The sequence below is a fragment of the Orcinus orca genome, chromosome 3 (genome assembly GCF_937001465.1).
Source record: "Orcinus orca chromosome 3, mOrcOrc1.1, whole genome shotgun sequence".
NCBI classification, from domain to species: domain Eukaryota; kingdom Metazoa; phylum Chordata; class Mammalia; order Artiodactyla; family Delphinidae; genus Orcinus; species Orcinus orca.
In genome coordinates this window covers 221,939-237,320 of record NC_064561.1, presented here as the reverse complement: position 1 = coordinate 237,320, position 15,382 = coordinate 221,939, and the positions used below count along the sequence as shown (strand labels likewise).

The following is a 15,382-nucleotide window of genomic DNA, read 5'->3' as shown; positions in this document are numbered from 1 at the left end:
GAGAATCGCACCTGAGGGGTGCACCTCTCACCTGGGCGTTTTGGGACCGTCTCCCTCGTGGCGCCCTCGGAGGGGAATCTGGACAGACCGGCAGGGCCCCGACCCCACCCTCGCCTCTGCCCTGTGCCTCGAGCTCCTCCCACAAAGCATAACAGGACCCAGAGAGGGAGCGCCAGGCACGGACACCCTGGAGGCCTGCCCGCCTTTGTTTTGTTAAAAAGGCAGAAAATGGACGGAGAGAGCAGGAGGAAACCGGGCAGAGGGACAGGACAGAAGACGGGCATTTTCTGAATATATCTGGTTTTGTAAATTTGACTTTATGTAAACACCTAAGTAATGATCAAACACAGGTCGCCAGGGGCTGGCGGGAGGGGAATGGGGAGTGAGGGCCGGGTGTCCTGAGCAGCCGGGGAGGCCAGGCCGCGGGATTAGGCGACAGTGGTGGCACCACTCTGAATACACTCGACACGGCATTTCATGCATTTTGTGGTCTGTGACGTGTTTGTCTGTAAATGAGTGAATGAATGAAAATAATTACCCAGCGAATATTTTCATTGCAGGTAGCCATAGTGCTTGCCTGCTGGGAGGCACCTCCACCCTCGGGAGAAATCCTAGCGCCCATTCCTGTCCCTCCTCAGGGCCACGCAGGCTCACACTTGCCTCTGTGAGTCGCCCCAAGCCCCTCCCCACTCTGTCCCTCCCAGAGCTTCCCCTCTGGCACCACCTCCCTGGAAACAGGGCAGGGCACACGGCTGGCGCCCAGTAACTGCTTGCTGAGGGTCACGGGTTGAACTGTCCGCCCACCACCGTCATACGCTGAAGTCCTGAGCCCTGGTACGTGTGAACGGGGCCAGATGTGGAAACAGGGTCTTTGCAGGTGTGATTGGTTAAGATGAGGTCGTGCTGAACCCAGTGGCTGGTGTCCTTACAGAGGAGGGGACACAGAGACACAGGAACAGGCCACGTGAAGATGAAGGAAGAGGCCAGGGTGACGTGTCCACAAGCCAAGGACACCGAGAACCATGGGCCACAACAGGAGCTGGGAGGGGCAGGAAGGACCCTCCCTGGAGCCTCTGGAGTGAGCACCCCGCCCCTCACCTCCTGCAGGGGCCCGTGGGGCTCCCCCAGGACCCTCCTCCGCACGCGGACCCCCACCTCACCTCCCGCAGGGGCCCATTGAGCTCGCCCAGGATGCTGTCCTCGTCGAACATCTTGCCCTGGTAGCGGTGCTCGTAGTAGTCATGGATCTTCTGGCGGAAGTCAGCAGGCAGCTTGTGGAAGGACATGTACTGCTCCACCTGCTTGTACTGTAACAGGGCGGGGGGGGCCCGGGTCAGCGGCCGCCGCTCCCGAGCCCCCGCCCCGAGTGGGCCTCGACTTAACAGTAACACAATACGAGATGCCCAGGGCGATCTGAACTTCAGATAAACGACCAAAATGCCCCAGATAAGGATATCCTGGGCAGGGGACTTCCCTGGTGGTGCAGTGGTCAAGAATCCGCCTGCCAGTGCAGGGGACACGGGTTCGAGCCCTGGTCCTGGAAGATCCCACGTGCCGTGGAGCAGCTAAGCCTGGGGCAGCTAAGCCTGTGCGCCACAACTACTGAGCCTGTGCTCTAGAGCCCGTGCGCCACAACTACTGAGCCCGCACTGCACAGCAAGAGAAGCCACTGCAATGAGAAGCCCACGCACCGCAACTAGAGAAAGCCCACGCGTAGCAGCGAAGACCCAACGCAGCCAGAAATGAATGAATGAATTAAAAAAAAAAAGTTATTGCTATGTCCTGAATTTCCTTTTTTTTGGCCATACCACACGGCATGCAGAACTTCCCCTACCAGGGGTGGAGCCCGTGTCCCCTACAGTGGCAGTGTGGAGTCTTAACCCCTGGACCACTGGGAAGTCCCGTCCTGAATTTCATCTGGCAACCCTTTCCCGCCACCAGCACCCCACCCCCAGCCCTTAGAGGGGGCTGTACTGGCCCCCGCCCCAGAGGTCCCAGACCCTTTGGTGGCCCTGGCTCCCCTCCCCAATGATCTTTCTAGAAATCAGCCCAGCCCCGCCTGGCCACAGCTGCCCTGAGCTCAGCGGAACCCGTGACGGCAGGCGGGTGGCGGCACCAGTTCATGTTTGGGTAGGAGGCTGGTGGCTTCCGGACAGCCGGGGTGCCTGGCACCAGGCCCAGCTGACCCAGCCGACCCGACTGCTGGGCACTGCTTGGGGGCTTGCAGCTGCCTGGCCAAGGCCAGCCACCGGATAGCAGTGCAGGGCCAATGGGGCGATGTCCCAGGGACCAGGCCCCCCTTGGCCTTAGGGAGGGGAGACTGAGGCTGACCTCCAGAAAGGGCTGGCCTGTGGGGTCGCACCCGCCCTCTCTCGGCCCTTCCCGGCCCACAGCCCTTGGATTGGCTCCACGGAGGTTCCCCCACCAAGGCCAAGTGCCAGGACATCCTTGCTCCCCCAGAGGCTTCCCCCGTGTCCTTGAGCGACCCTAGGACCCCAGCCCCTCCCGAGACGGCCCAGAGACCTTCCCCCCAGCCTGGAGCCCCCTGATGCCCCTTGGACTGGCCCTGTCCTGTTCGGACCCCTCTGGCTCCCGTCCCCTCCCTTGGCCTGTGTCTCCCTCAACCCCTCCTGCCCTGTCCCCCTCCAGGCTCCAGACTTCCTTCCTCCACAGAGCTGGGGGGATGTGGGGTGCCGCCCCCTCTCACCTTCTCCTGGTACTGGCGCCGCGAGGAGTCCAGCGACTGAATGAGGGCAGTGGCGTGGCCGATGAACATGGCGTAACAGGTGGCGCCCACGATCATGCTCAGCATCGTCAGCCAGATGTCTGTCATGCTCTCCGGTGCCTGCCGCCCGTACCCGATGCACAGCATGTGGCTCATGGCCTTGAAGAGCGCGAAGGAGTAGAGCTCACTCCACGAGTGGTTCTGCAAGGCCACGGGTGGGGGGGCGGGTGGGTGGGCGCTCGTGGCCCCCAGGGAGCCCCTTGACGCACACCACCCCCCCAGGGCCCCGCCTGCCTGTCCTCCCCCAGGCATCCAGGTGGTGAGCTCCGTGTCTTCCAGAGGTAACCAAGGGACACTGAGACTCAGGCAGCTGACATGGCTGTGCGCACACGTCACAGCCACTCAGCAGCAGGTGCAGGTCTGAAGCCGCCTCCCCACTTCAGTCCTGGGAAACTGAGGCTCGGAGGGGCCAGAGTCTAGCCTTGGGGGCTCAGGAGCCCCCACCACTTTTCAGCCTCTGATGAGAGTGTCTGTGAGGCCAAGAGAATGGGAAAGTTCCGGGGACCCCGGAGACAGTGAGTTGGGGACACTGGCATCTGATCAGAGGGGCGGAGAGGGGGGAGGCATCAGGCAGGACCAGGAGCCCTTCCCAGTCCTCAGCTGACCTCGCTAGGGGAGGGGGCAGCGGGCCCCGTTCAGGAAACAGGACCACATGCCTGGGTGTCCGGCCAGACAGTGAGCTGCCTCAGCCAGGCAGCTGTGCCAGGCGCCGGCTGGGCACCCACGGGTTTTCCCTCCGCTGCTCCCGCACGTCAGTGCCCACCTGCCCTGTGCCCCACGTGCAGGAGGAAAGCTTTTAACACTCAGCGTCTCAGCCAGGAAGTAATAGGTGCTTGTGAGTCTCCAATTTTTATCTCTCACGGCCCATGATACCACTTTTCCATTTGAGGGCTATGATATAAAACTGTCTTTTAAATACATGTATGCAAATTAAAAAGTGGAATGCATCGCAAAGCACAGTAAGCAGATGATGCGATCCCTGGGGGGCAGAAACTGTCCTATAGCCCTCAAACGGTCAAAGATCTCCATGGTTCCGGGGTCTGCAAGGCAAGGCTCGAAGTCGGACAGCAGCCCAGAGGGGCGCTCACCCCCAGAGGAGTGTTTCAGGCGCCGTGCGCTCCGGGAGCGGATGTGGGGCGGGGGGCTCGGGGCTCACCACCATGCCGTTGATGGAGACCCAGCAGTTGCGCGGGAAGTCCTGCAGCATCGGCACTAGGAACTGCAGGCAGCCGTCCCAGTGGCACAGGAGCAGCATCATGCTGATGAGGTTGCAGATGCGCATGACCGCGCTGGCCAGGTCATAGGTCATGTGGAAGATCTGGGGGGTGGGGCGGCGTCCGTGAGAGTCCCGCAGACGGTGTGCGAGGGAGAGGCCTCCGCCCACGGCCTCTTGCGACCCGGGCAGTGGGAGGACGAAGCCCTCCGCAGGGCCCACTCCCCTTGGGAGCCGCCCCACCTCACCACGCCCCCCACGCGGCCGGTGGGGCCCCCGCTCCTGTGAGACCCGTTGCCTTTCAAGGTAATGCAGCACCCTAGACTAGAGCACATGGGCCCCTGCTCGGCCTGCCGCCCCGGGCGCCCAAATCTCTCTGCCTGGCCGTCTGCCCACTGCCCTCTCCCAGGACCACGGCCTCTTTCCGCAGCCCTGTCCCCACCCACTCCCCGCCTCGGAGCCTAGTTGCTGTCCTGGACAGTGGCGGCGACTCTGAGCCCGCGTGGTGGCCGCGGGCTTCAGGAATCGGGTCACAGTCCAGAGGCGGGTCTGAACTTGGGGGAGAGGGGCGTGATTTCGCTTCTCGGAGCCTCAGCTTCCCCGTTGCCACCGGGGCTGTGGAGTATGCCTCTTACAGGGTAGAAGGAAGGAGAGCGGTGCGGATGCGTTAAGCGTCCATGCTGCGCTCCCTGTGACCCCCCGACCCTCCACCGGGTACAAGCTCCTGTGACCGCGCCCCGTGCCCCCCGCCCCCGCCCCGAGGCCCAGGTTCCACCCCTAAGGTTCCTAGGCCCCTCACTGCAGTCCCTGTAACTCCGCCCAGTGCCCCACCCAATGACCCCGCTCGTTTGCCTGTATCCCCACCTGTCCTCTCACTGTGACCATGTCCCTGGACCCCGGTAGCCCCGCCCAGAGTCTCCCATCATGGCCCCGCCTTTTTGTTCCTGGTGCCTCCTTGCCCCCCTCCTGCAGCCAATGGCCGGGTCCCATCACGGCATCCTCACCCATCACCACCCCCTCGCTCATCACAACCCCGCGCCCCTACATCCTAGCCCCGCTCCAGCCCATCACAACCCCACAGACCCCACGCCTGCATCCGCGTCACCACTCCTCCTCGCTCATCACGACCCTGCCCACGCCCATGACCCCGCCCCTGCGCCAACGTGCAGCCGTGCTCACCTCCTCCCATTGGTGGATGTAGCGGATGAGGCGCGACAGGCGGAGCAGGCGCAGCAGGCTGAGGATCTTGGTGAAGCGCACGATGCGCAGGGCGCGCGCCGTCTTGTAGACCTCGGAGTCGATGCCCTTCTCTACGATGAGGAAGATGTAGTCCACGGGGATGGAGGACACGAAGTCTACCACGAACCACGTGCGCAGGTACTTCTTCTTGATCTTCTCGGGGTCCAGGATGATCTCCGTGTTGTCCTCGATCACGATGCCCGTGCGGAAGTTCAGCACCAGGTCCATGAGGAAGAATGTGTCCGAGACCACGTTGAACACAATCCACGGGGCCGTGGTCTCGTCCTTGAAGAAGGTGATGCCCACGGGGATGATGATGAGGTTTCCCACCATGAAGAGCAGCATGGTGAAGTCCCAGTAGAACCTGGGGGCGAGGTGCAGCCGGTCACGCGGTCACACCTCCACCTTTGCGCGGGGCCCTCCGCGGAGCCTGCCTGCCCCACCACACGCGCATGCGCCTTTGAAGACCAGCCCAGCGCTCGCCTCCTCCGGCAAAGCTGAGACTTTGGCCCCGGCTACTGTGGACCCCGCCTCCAGGAAGCCCTCCCAAGCCCCAGACAGCACTGCTGGGCTCCCCCAGCCCAGGTCCCTCTCTCTGGCCCAGCCTGACCTTCTCTCCTTGAAGAAGCCGGAGACCTGGAAGAGTCCAAGAGGCCGCTCAAAAATTGACTAAATGTTTGCCAGGACCAAGAAGGCCCAACGTGCCTGGCACAAGGCTGCCGTCCAAAAAGCACTAGGGCCGAGCCAGGAGGGGAAGACAGACAAGCGGAGGAGCTGGAGGGGCGGGGGGGTGGGGGGTGGGAACTGCAGCCAGGAGGGTTGAGTGGCTGGGCGGCCGGGGGCTGCAGGTGCCAGGTGGGCACCGGACACCCACAGTTTGACATCCAGGTGCAGGACCCCCACCCTGGCCAGACTTCCCAGTGGGGCACCGGAAGGCTGAACAGGGGGCACTGGCTGTCCATCCATTTCAGGTAGCAGCCGGGGGGGCTGGGGACCGGACAGAGGCCAGGGTGCCAGGCCGTCTGGGAAAAAGGGAGAAGCCAAGGCCTGCCTGGCAGAGCGCAGGGCCAGGTGGCAGAAGAGCCTGAGGGACGGGACTTGGCCACGGCTCGGATGTTTCATGTGATAAGTACACCTGAAAAAGGGATGACTGGCCAAACATGCCCAGGACCGATACAAGTCCTGGAGGTCCATTCCAAAACTCCACCCGGGAATTCTGTGCTCCCAGAAAAAGGCCCGTCCATCTGAGGAATATTGACGGCCAGGCACAGTGTCCTGAGTCCAGCATTTACCCACGAGGACAGACAGATGCAGCAAAGGCCACATGGAGAGATGCCCAGCCCTGCGGCAATCGACAAAATAGGAAAGAAAACCACTCCGAGAGAAACCTGTTGGTTCCTGAGAAAGTTAGAGTCACCATGCGGCCCCGCAATTCCACTCCTGGGCCTTCACTCAAGGACTCAAAAGCAGGGACTCAAAGAGACACTTGTGCACCAGTGTCCACGGCAGCACGATTCACAATGGCCAGAGTGTGGGAGCAACCCGAGTGTCCACCAGCGGATGGACACACAAACACATGTGTCCCTCCACACACAGGGCGTCACGCAGCCACGGAAAGGAGAGAAGCCCCGACACCCGCTACCACGTTGGTGGACCCTGAGACCACGATGCTCAGTGAGAGAAGCCGCACACAGAAGGACCCACAGTGTGTGACTCCATGGATGGGAAACGTCCAGGACAGGCCGATCCACAGACACAGAGTGGGTTTGTGGCTGTAGGGGCCGGGGAGTTTCTGTTTGGGAAGATGAAGCAGCTCTGGCGAGTGATAAGGGGGATGGCTGCACCACGCTGTGAATGTACTTAATGTCACTTGGCGGTACACTTTTAAATGGTTAAAGGCTAACTGTTATGTTATATTTCTGTTAACACGTATACATAAAGAGAAAACCTCCGAGGCCCGGGGTCTCAGTGATGAGTAGATGCCCCAGATGGGGGTCTAAGCCCACAGCCCCTGTCTAGATTCGGACGAAGGAGGGTCTCAAATTCTGAACAGAGTCATGCGTCTGATTTTGCCCATCACGGTGCAGGGAGAAACGCCCACCCCGCGGTGGGTTTCCAGGGCTCTCCCGTAGGCCCGGCGCCCTCCCCATCATGGCCGGAGTCCCCATGTCCTCTTGGAGAAGGCTCTAGCATGTGTAGGCAGGACAGGCCTGGGGGAGCCTCAAAGCCTTCCACTCTCTGGGCTCCTCCCGGATGGATAGAAGAAGAGACTGAGGTTCCCAAGGGCTGGAGGGACTCTCCCAAATTAGCAGAAAGCCGTAAACCCCAGCGCTGGCCTGGCCGCACTGGGCTCCCTGTTTTGGGACTCACTGCGAATTGGCTCTGTTCTGAGCAGCCCCCCGAGGGAAGAGCTACAGCACCGCGCCTGCCGGGTGACCCAGGCCTTCCACTTCGGGGAATTGATCCCAAGGAAATCATCCAAGAGGAAGAGAAAACAATTAAAAAGTGATTTGTAACAAGATGTTCACAGCAGCTTGGTCTTCCAGAGCCAAGGTTGGAAGGGACCCAACGTCTAAGACCGTGGTGACAGCAGCCAGACCTGGGCTCCCGCCCACTGGCAGGTGTGACCTTGGGCAAGTCCCTGCAGCCCCTGGGAACCTCAGTCTCCTGTCTGTCCGGGAGGAGCCCAGGGAGTGGCAGGCTTTGAGGTTCTCCCCCACCCCCAGCTCTGTCCGCCCACATGTACTGGAGCCTTCTCCCAGTGGCCATGGGGACTCCAACCATGATGGGGAGAGCCCGGGAAACCCATCTCGGTGTGGGGATGGAGACCTTGAGAGCTGAAAGGGTTGACATGATCTGGGGTGAGTGTTAAGGGCAAAACCCAAATGACTGCTCCAAATTCAAGACCTTCCTTTGCCTGAATCCAGACAAGGTGTTGGGCTCAGACCTTCCTTTGCCTGAATCCAGACAAGGTGGGGCATCTACTCATCCTCAAGACCCCCAGGGGCCCAGCCCCAACCTGACTGAGGGGCCGCACCCGCCTAGTCCCCATTTCCACCACCAGAGCTTCCACGGCAGTGGATGCTCATGCCCAGGGACAAAGCAAGCAGGAAGGCCAGGGGCACGAGCCTAGAAACCAAGGGGGGGCGGTTAGAAACCATCTAAATCGGGGGGCCTAGAAACTACCAGGGTCGGGTAGCCACAGCGTAAACGGCCAGGATGAAGACGGCCTCCTCCTTCACAGGCGACTCGTCCTAGACGTTCCCTCCTTTTGTTCTGGGGGCGGGGGGTGGGGGTGCAGGCACCACACTTCCCCACTGACAGACCAGAGAGGTGGCCCAGCCAGGGAGGGGTGCAAAGACCTGAAAGCCAGCCTGCCGCCCCCAGGCCTGTGGCCCTTGGTCCTCCTGGAATTGGGTAGGAGGAGGGGAAACTGAGGGCTGGGGCAGAGGATCCAGGTCCCTCTCCCCAGCACCCCCTTTCCTCGCCCTGCCCGCCCCCTTGGGCTGTGCATCCCAGGGCTAATCACTGTCCTTCTCTGAGCCACAATGCTTCCTCTGCCCAACTTTGGCAGCCCCTCCCGCATCAGGCTGCCCCAGAGACCCCTGGGACCCAGAGACCCCTGGGACGGGGTCGGGGCCTGCAGGGGCCTGAGTCAGCCCTCAGCCACCCAGGGCCTTCAGGGACAGTAATTAAACCTCGTATTGAAAAGTCCTTCCTAACAAACAACGGGCCCCGTCGGGAAACACTCAGATCCCGCTTCCTGCCTGTGCCAGGACAGGAGCTGGGCCCTGAGAGACCAGCAAGGCCGGGGCTCCTGGTGGGGTGCGGGGGCTCAGCGGCAACGACCCCCAGCGCCCTGTAGACAGGAGAGCCTGGAACCCTCTCCCAGGCGCCACACCCACATGGCTCTGATGTCAGCGGGGCCCCCACTGTGGGCCCAGCTCCCGCTCCAGCAGCTGCCCCGACCCTTCTCTCTGCACAGACGGAGAAACCCAGGTGGGAAGTGGTGAAATGACGGAACCCAGGCGGCCAGACCTCCAGGCCACAGCTCAGGACCATGCTGTCACCCTCCCGTCTCCAGCACTTGGGGCCCCTCCAATTCCAGAAGCTGACACGCAGCCCTATGCTTCCAGGACCAGGCAGGGCAGGGCCGAGGGGCAGGGGCGTCCCGGGAGCTTGAAGTGGCTGCTCAGGGACGCTGTTAACAAGGGTAGCGGCTCCCTCCCTTCAGGGTCAGAGAACCAAGAACCAGGCTGGAAGCAGTCCAGGAATTACCTATCGGATCGGGCAAATCCTAGGGGATTAGGGGCCGGGAAGGGAGGGGGGGTCAGGGATTAAGGATGAGCTAGGGATGGATTATTAGGACCTGAGCCCTCGGATGTGAGTTACGGATCCCAGGCAGGTGTCAGGGATTGGGAAACTGAGACTCCTGCAGGGGAAGATTCCTGAGCGATCCCAAGACAGGGCAGGCTGTGGGGCTGACTGTGTGCAGGCCTGGGGGACACGTGGCGACCAGACAGACCCGGCCCTCCCTCAGGGCCCCCAGCCCAGGGGGGAGACAGGCGTTCCACACAGACAGATAAATGAGTGGGAGGCTTCAGAGGGGCCACTTTAGCCAGGGTGGGCTGGGACGGCTTCTCAGAGGAAGTGACGTGTGGGTGGATAATGGAGAAGGGCCGCTAGGCAGAGTGCGGGCACTGCACCCTGGGCGGATGAAACGGCAAGTGCAAAGGTCCCGTGGCTGCGTGGAGTTTGCCTTTCTGGGCGGCCGGGAGGCCTGGGGCTGGAGCAGGGGTGTGAAGGGAGGTGAGAAGGGGTGAGAGGGGGTGGGAGCCGGGCTCTGCAGGGCCGTGGAGGCCACGGCCACGAAGGTTTTAAGTGAGAAGGACGAACGTGAATCTTGAGATGCCCCTGCCAGCAGCCGGAAGGCAAGGGAGGGGCAGAGGGCGGCGTCCAGGGAGGAAGTGGGGTAGCCTGTGCTCTTTGCATGTGGGTTGGGCTTGCTGATGGGGGAAGTGAGGCAGGGTCTGTCCTGAGCAAGTGGGTAGCTAAGGAAGGCCCCCCAGTGTCCCCCTGAACCCCAGGTCATGGATGTTGAAACAGGGGGTGTGGGGGGTGTGACGTTTTTAAAGCAGTTAATTCAGGGGCCAGAAGCTCCAAATTCTGGCAGGAAACCAATGGAGAGAGGAGAGGGGCCTCGGCCACCTCAGGCCCCTGACCCCTCACAGGGACCATGGAGCGTCCTTCCTCCCAGCCGGGTGGGCCCTGGGCCTCAATCCTCCCACCTGGGAAATGGGCATGTCCACCAACCCCCACTCTGAGTGCCTTCATGCTGGATTCAGAACCGGGGAAACCCTGGCCCCCGCCCCTCACCACCGCCCCAAGTTGGGATCATTCAGAGTTTATTCTCATGAGCTGATGCATCCTGATCTCCCGCTAATCCGTAGGGCCATCTGGGGCAGGAGAAGTCCTCCAGCCCCGTTGGCTCTTCAGGCCAGCCCCTCCACCACCCCAGGCCCTCAGGGACCCCACAGGATGTCACACAGATACAGGTCAGCATCCACCTGTCCTGGCTTTGTCTAAGCTCCGCTGAGGGCCAGGAAAAGGACCCACTTATCTTTTCCCCACAAACCAGGCCTCCCGGTGGTACACAATTCGGGAACATTGAACTGAGATTCGGCAGCAGCAGCAGGAGAGACTCAGGTCAGACCTCAGAAGCACTTACAGACTCGGGAACGGGAAGAAAGGTCGTGGGAAGCCACTTGCCCACACTGTCTCTAGGGAGATGAAGCCTCTACCCCCCCGACCTGCCCACGCTCCCACACGGCCACGGCTGCCTTGACCACCAAGTGACCACCAACTAAGGAGGTGTTGGAAATGGCAGAAAAAGCAGACTGTCCAGAACGGGCGGTGGGGAGTTGCTAGCTGCCCCACCCTAGCTGCCTGGGGCACCACCACCCACACCCTCCCCTCTGAGCTCTCCTCCTTCCCGCGAAGCCCTCTCTCTGGCCTCTAGAGCCCGGGGTGGCCAGGTGAAGGAGTTAACTGTATTTCTTCGTCATACATTTTTGGGGGCAGGGGCAGAAGATCCTGCCAGGGCCCCAGGACCTCCGGGAGGCAGTGGCCCAGGCTGTGACCCTCCATGCTGGCCCCTTGGCCACTCTCCCTGCTTTGCTCTGGGGTGGTCTTCATGCTTGTTCTGACTCAGAAATGGACCTCAGGGTGCAAAGAAGGAAAAGCAACCCTCCTGAACCTGAATCCTTCCTGCTGTCCCTCGAACACGCTTCTCCCCTCCCCCACCCCCACGGAAGCTCCTAGAACATCTTTATCCGGGCGCCAGCTGCAGTGCTACTCATGGCCCCATGAAGAAGTGAAGACATGCCTCAGAAAGGGCTGGGGCTGTTCCAAAGCTGCCAGGAAACGGGGCTCACGACCTGACTGGCCTTGCCTGGTACCCATGTGTGCCCCTCGGCAGGTTCCCAAAACCATCCTGGGCCCCGCCCCCGCAACGTGCCAGGCCCCAGGACGCCATGGAGGTGGGGGGGAGAGGCAGGTAAGCGTATCAAGGAAAAAAGGCCGCTTCTGAACGCACGGACCGTGCAGACATCGACCGGAACAAGAGAAATGGGGTGCACCACACATTTGGGGAAACCGAGGCAGGGAAGCCCGGAGAGGACTCCAGGCCATGCACAGCGGGCGCAGGCCTCGCTGCAGACTGCCGCAGCCCCTCTGCAGCCCGCTCCTCCGGCCTCAGTCCAGTCACCTTCCTCAAGAGCCCCCCTCCCCGAGGACTGTGCAGACGCCTGCCCTCCCTGGAAGCCCATGTGGCCCGAGGAGCTAGGCGTGACCAAGGCTGTCCCAGTTGACCAAACATGAATTGCTCTGTGCTCCATGCCAGATGGGTGCCGTGCCAATCTGAGCAAAGCTGCAGCTCAAGAAAGTGGAGATGCCATGGCCCTGGGCAGGACCTGGGGCTGGGGGAGAAGCCTTGGTCTCACGGCCCAGTTTCCCTTTTAAGTCATGTCCAGGGCTTACCCGGCCACCAGCGGGGATGGTGTCTGCACCGTCAGGTCATGAGGACAAACGGAGCCAAGTGTGGACAAGCAGACCCAGAAAGGCCTCTCCCTACTGCTCCACAAATGGGTCTTAAAACTAACACCCACACGAACACAGAGATGACCCACGGCTCCCCCTGGGCAGCCCCCTTATCTTGAACAATCCCCAGGATGCCTTTCTCCTCCCACTTCTTCTTGGCCTGGACAGGACATGGCCAGGGGCCAGCTTGCCTGACAGTCCAAAAGTGGAGACTCAGGGGCCAGCCTGCCCAGGAATGAATCCCTGCTCTGCCGGGGACTAGCTGTGTGGCTTTGGGCGAGTGACTTTACCTCTCCGTGACCCCCTCTCCTCGCATGTAAATTTGGGGTAGCTGCGGCAGCCACCTCACATCTGACATGAGGATTGGATCTATATTCTTAAGGTGCTGTGGCCCAAGAGGGGCTCAGGAAGCACTTCTCCGATCATGTGCTTGGGGGGTGTGTCTCCATATTGAATCCGAGGGGTCTAGAAGGGTTCCCAAAACGTGGGGGGTTGTAGAGGCCCCGCAGCACCCCAGCTTGGCAGGGTCTTAAGGTTTTTACTTTGACTGGCTCACCTAGTCCCAGCTACAGGCCCCACTCATCCCTCCCTCACCCCCATCCCGTTGCTCACCCCCAGTTTACAGTGTATCTGCCCAGGGACCCACGGGCAACTGTGCTGGACGCGCACAAGGCTGGGGACGCCCAGCTCCTTCTCCCAGCAGCCCCCACCCCTTCTGTAGCTGAGAGAAAGCCCAGGGCCACCCACAGCCCTGGATGCTACAGGCGGATGTGCTGGAGGGGACAGAGGAATGGCTACTTTCTGCAGCCACCTCCCCCTGCCCACATGGCCCCCACGTCCCTTTCCAGCCAGCTGACTTTAGCCCCCATTCACAGAGGGGCCAGGTGGGCCAGGGAGCCCTGGAAGTCAAGTTCATCCCCATTTCACAGACTGGAACCATCTGCAGGGGTGCTGAGCCCCCATGCCGGTCGGGCCCATCCAGAGGCACCCCATCTGGGCCCCCGGCCTCTCCCAAAGCCGCCGGTCAAGGCTGCATTCACCTCCCAGGACGGTCTGGGGGTGAGGAGCTGGACTCCTGGACATTCTTCCACCCTCCGTTCCTGAGTTGTGTGCCCCTGGGCCTCCGTTTCCCCAGTTGTCAGGCACAGGGGATATGGAGGGCCAGGGAAAGGCAGAGTCCCACAGCTCCGCTTTCCCAGCTCTGGGGATCCAGGAATCCCGACCTCAGGCCTGAGGGAGGCGAGACCCGCGGCGTCATAGGATTCGGAGGCCGCTGGACTGCTGTCCGTGGTGCTGAAACCGTGCCTACCCTGAGATCGTGGCCCGGAGGCCTGGGGAGACCCTCTGCACCCCAACTCACACACCCCAGTCACGGACACATCACCTCACACACACACCATGCACACACCTCACACCCACTGCCCGCTGATGCGCACACACTCCCTCTCTCCCCAACACACACCAGTGATCCGCCATGCAGACACACCCCCCAGAGCACTCGGCCTCTGCCCGCCGCAGTCACATGTTCGTGATCACACACACGGCCTGCAATGATGTGCATCGTTCACACTCCCAGGCCACACAGCGCTCACCCGGGAACGGAACTGCAAACATACGCGGCGGCGTGACACTGCTCCAGCCTTGCTCCGAGGCTTTCCACGCACCAACTGGCTTAATTCACATCAGCATCTACACAACTACTGACACCTGGGCACACCACAAACACACGCGGCTGAGCCTGCTCCGGGCCTTGCTCTGAGCCTTTCCACGGATCAGCCAGCTGAATTCACATCAACATCACCACCACTGACACCTGGGCACACCACCCAGCCGCTGGAGCTGATGCGGCTCAGAGTAGACACAGCCGGGGGACACCAGCACGAACAGTGTCCCCTCCTTGCGCAATACCGAGGCCCAGGGACCCGGAACGCGCCTCCCTGCGGCGTGGGACGCAGGTGGAGACCCTGGGACCCGGCGTGTCCGCTTAACCCTTTCTCCGCCAGCCTCTACGGGGTGCGTCCTTCCCGGGCGCCCTTCCTTCCTCCTTCCTTCCGCTCCGCTGCCTCGCCGGCGCCCACGTTCCCCTCTATTCGTCCTCTCCGCCCCTCCGCGCTCAGACCTTGGTCCTGCGGCCCGTGACGTGCGCCCACCCGAAGGGCGGGGAATGTCAGGCTGCGTGGGAGGGGGCGCGCGCCTCCCAGTGTCCCTCCAAGGGCGGCGCCTCGAGCGCCCAGGTCATTCCGGGGCGGGTCCCGGACGCGCCCGAGGTCACCGAGGGGCCCCGAGGTCACCCGCGGGGCACACCGCCCCGCCCTCTCCACAGCGCTCCCAGGACGACCCTTGTGCGCGTCCGCTCGCCGTGCCCCTCCGCGCTGGCCGGCCGGCCCTCCGGGCGGCTGTACCTGAAGTCGCTATACGGGTGGATGATCCAGGCCCCCGCCGACTTGACGCGCTCCTGCTCCCGCTCCACGGCCTTCTGGCTGCCGAACATCCGCAGCGAGAACTTGTTGACACCCGGCTGCAGGAGCGCGCCGAACTGGCGCTGCATGAAGCTGGCCTGGCTGCCGCGCGACTCCCCCGCCGGGCCCGCCTCCTCGCTGCCCGCCTCGTCCGCCGGCCCCGACCCCGCGCCCGGCTCCGGCGCGGGCCCCGCGGCCGCCCCGCGACACGAGAACGACACCTTAGGCCCCCGCGCCGGGCCCTCGGGCCCCGCGGGGCTGCACTGCGGCTCTCCGCGCCCGCACTCGCCGTTCGGGCTGCCCTTGGCCGTGCTCGCCGCGCCCGGGGTGCCCGGGCGGCCGCACGAGCTGTCTCGGCTGCGGAGTCGGGCCCGCTGGCCGCCCTCGTCCGCCGCCTCCGGGGGCGCCGCCTCGGTCCGGGGCGCCTGCTGAGGGGGCGCCGGCCCGGGGCCCGGAGGGGGCGCGGGCGGCGGCGGCTGCTGCTGCGGGGGCGCGGGCGGCGGCGGCGGCGGCGGCGGCGGCGGCCCCGGCGCGGGGGGTCGCGCCCGGGCTTTCCCCTGGCCGCCCGCCGCCCCCGCGCGCGTCCAT

At 62.9% G+C, this 15,382-nt stretch overlaps 2 protein-coding genes across 10 annotated transcripts in view; one reads left to right on the top strand and one right to left on the bottom strand.

Moving 5' to 3' along the window:
• The window catches only part of POLRMT (RNA polymerase mitochondrial), a 20,682-nt gene extending 18,939 nt beyond the window's left edge, over positions 1–1,743 (top strand). For 6 of the 9 annotated variants that reach the window (XR_007476584.1, XM_049708244.1, XM_004285893.3 and 3 more), the window contains one exon: positions 561–1,743. The gene's annotated coding sequence lies outside the window, so the exon portion shown is untranslated. The remainder of the gene's footprint in view (positions 1–560) is intronic. The other 3 variants (XR_004480073.2, XR_004480071.2, XR_004480072.2) reach the window with 3 other exon arrangements.
• The window catches only part of HCN2 (hyperpolarization activated cyclic nucleotide gated potassium and sodium channel 2), a 21,085-nt gene extending 5,703 nt beyond the window's left edge, over positions 1–15,382 (bottom strand). The window contains 6 exon segments of the mRNA XM_049708245.1: positions 1,161–1,307; positions 2,708–2,926; positions 3,942–4,103; positions 5,178–5,601; positions 14,738–15,330; positions 15,332–15,382. Of these exon segments, the coding sequence (XP_049564202.1) occupies positions 1,161–1,307; positions 2,708–2,926; positions 3,942–4,103; positions 5,178–5,601; positions 14,738–15,330; positions 15,332–15,382 (1,596 nt within the window).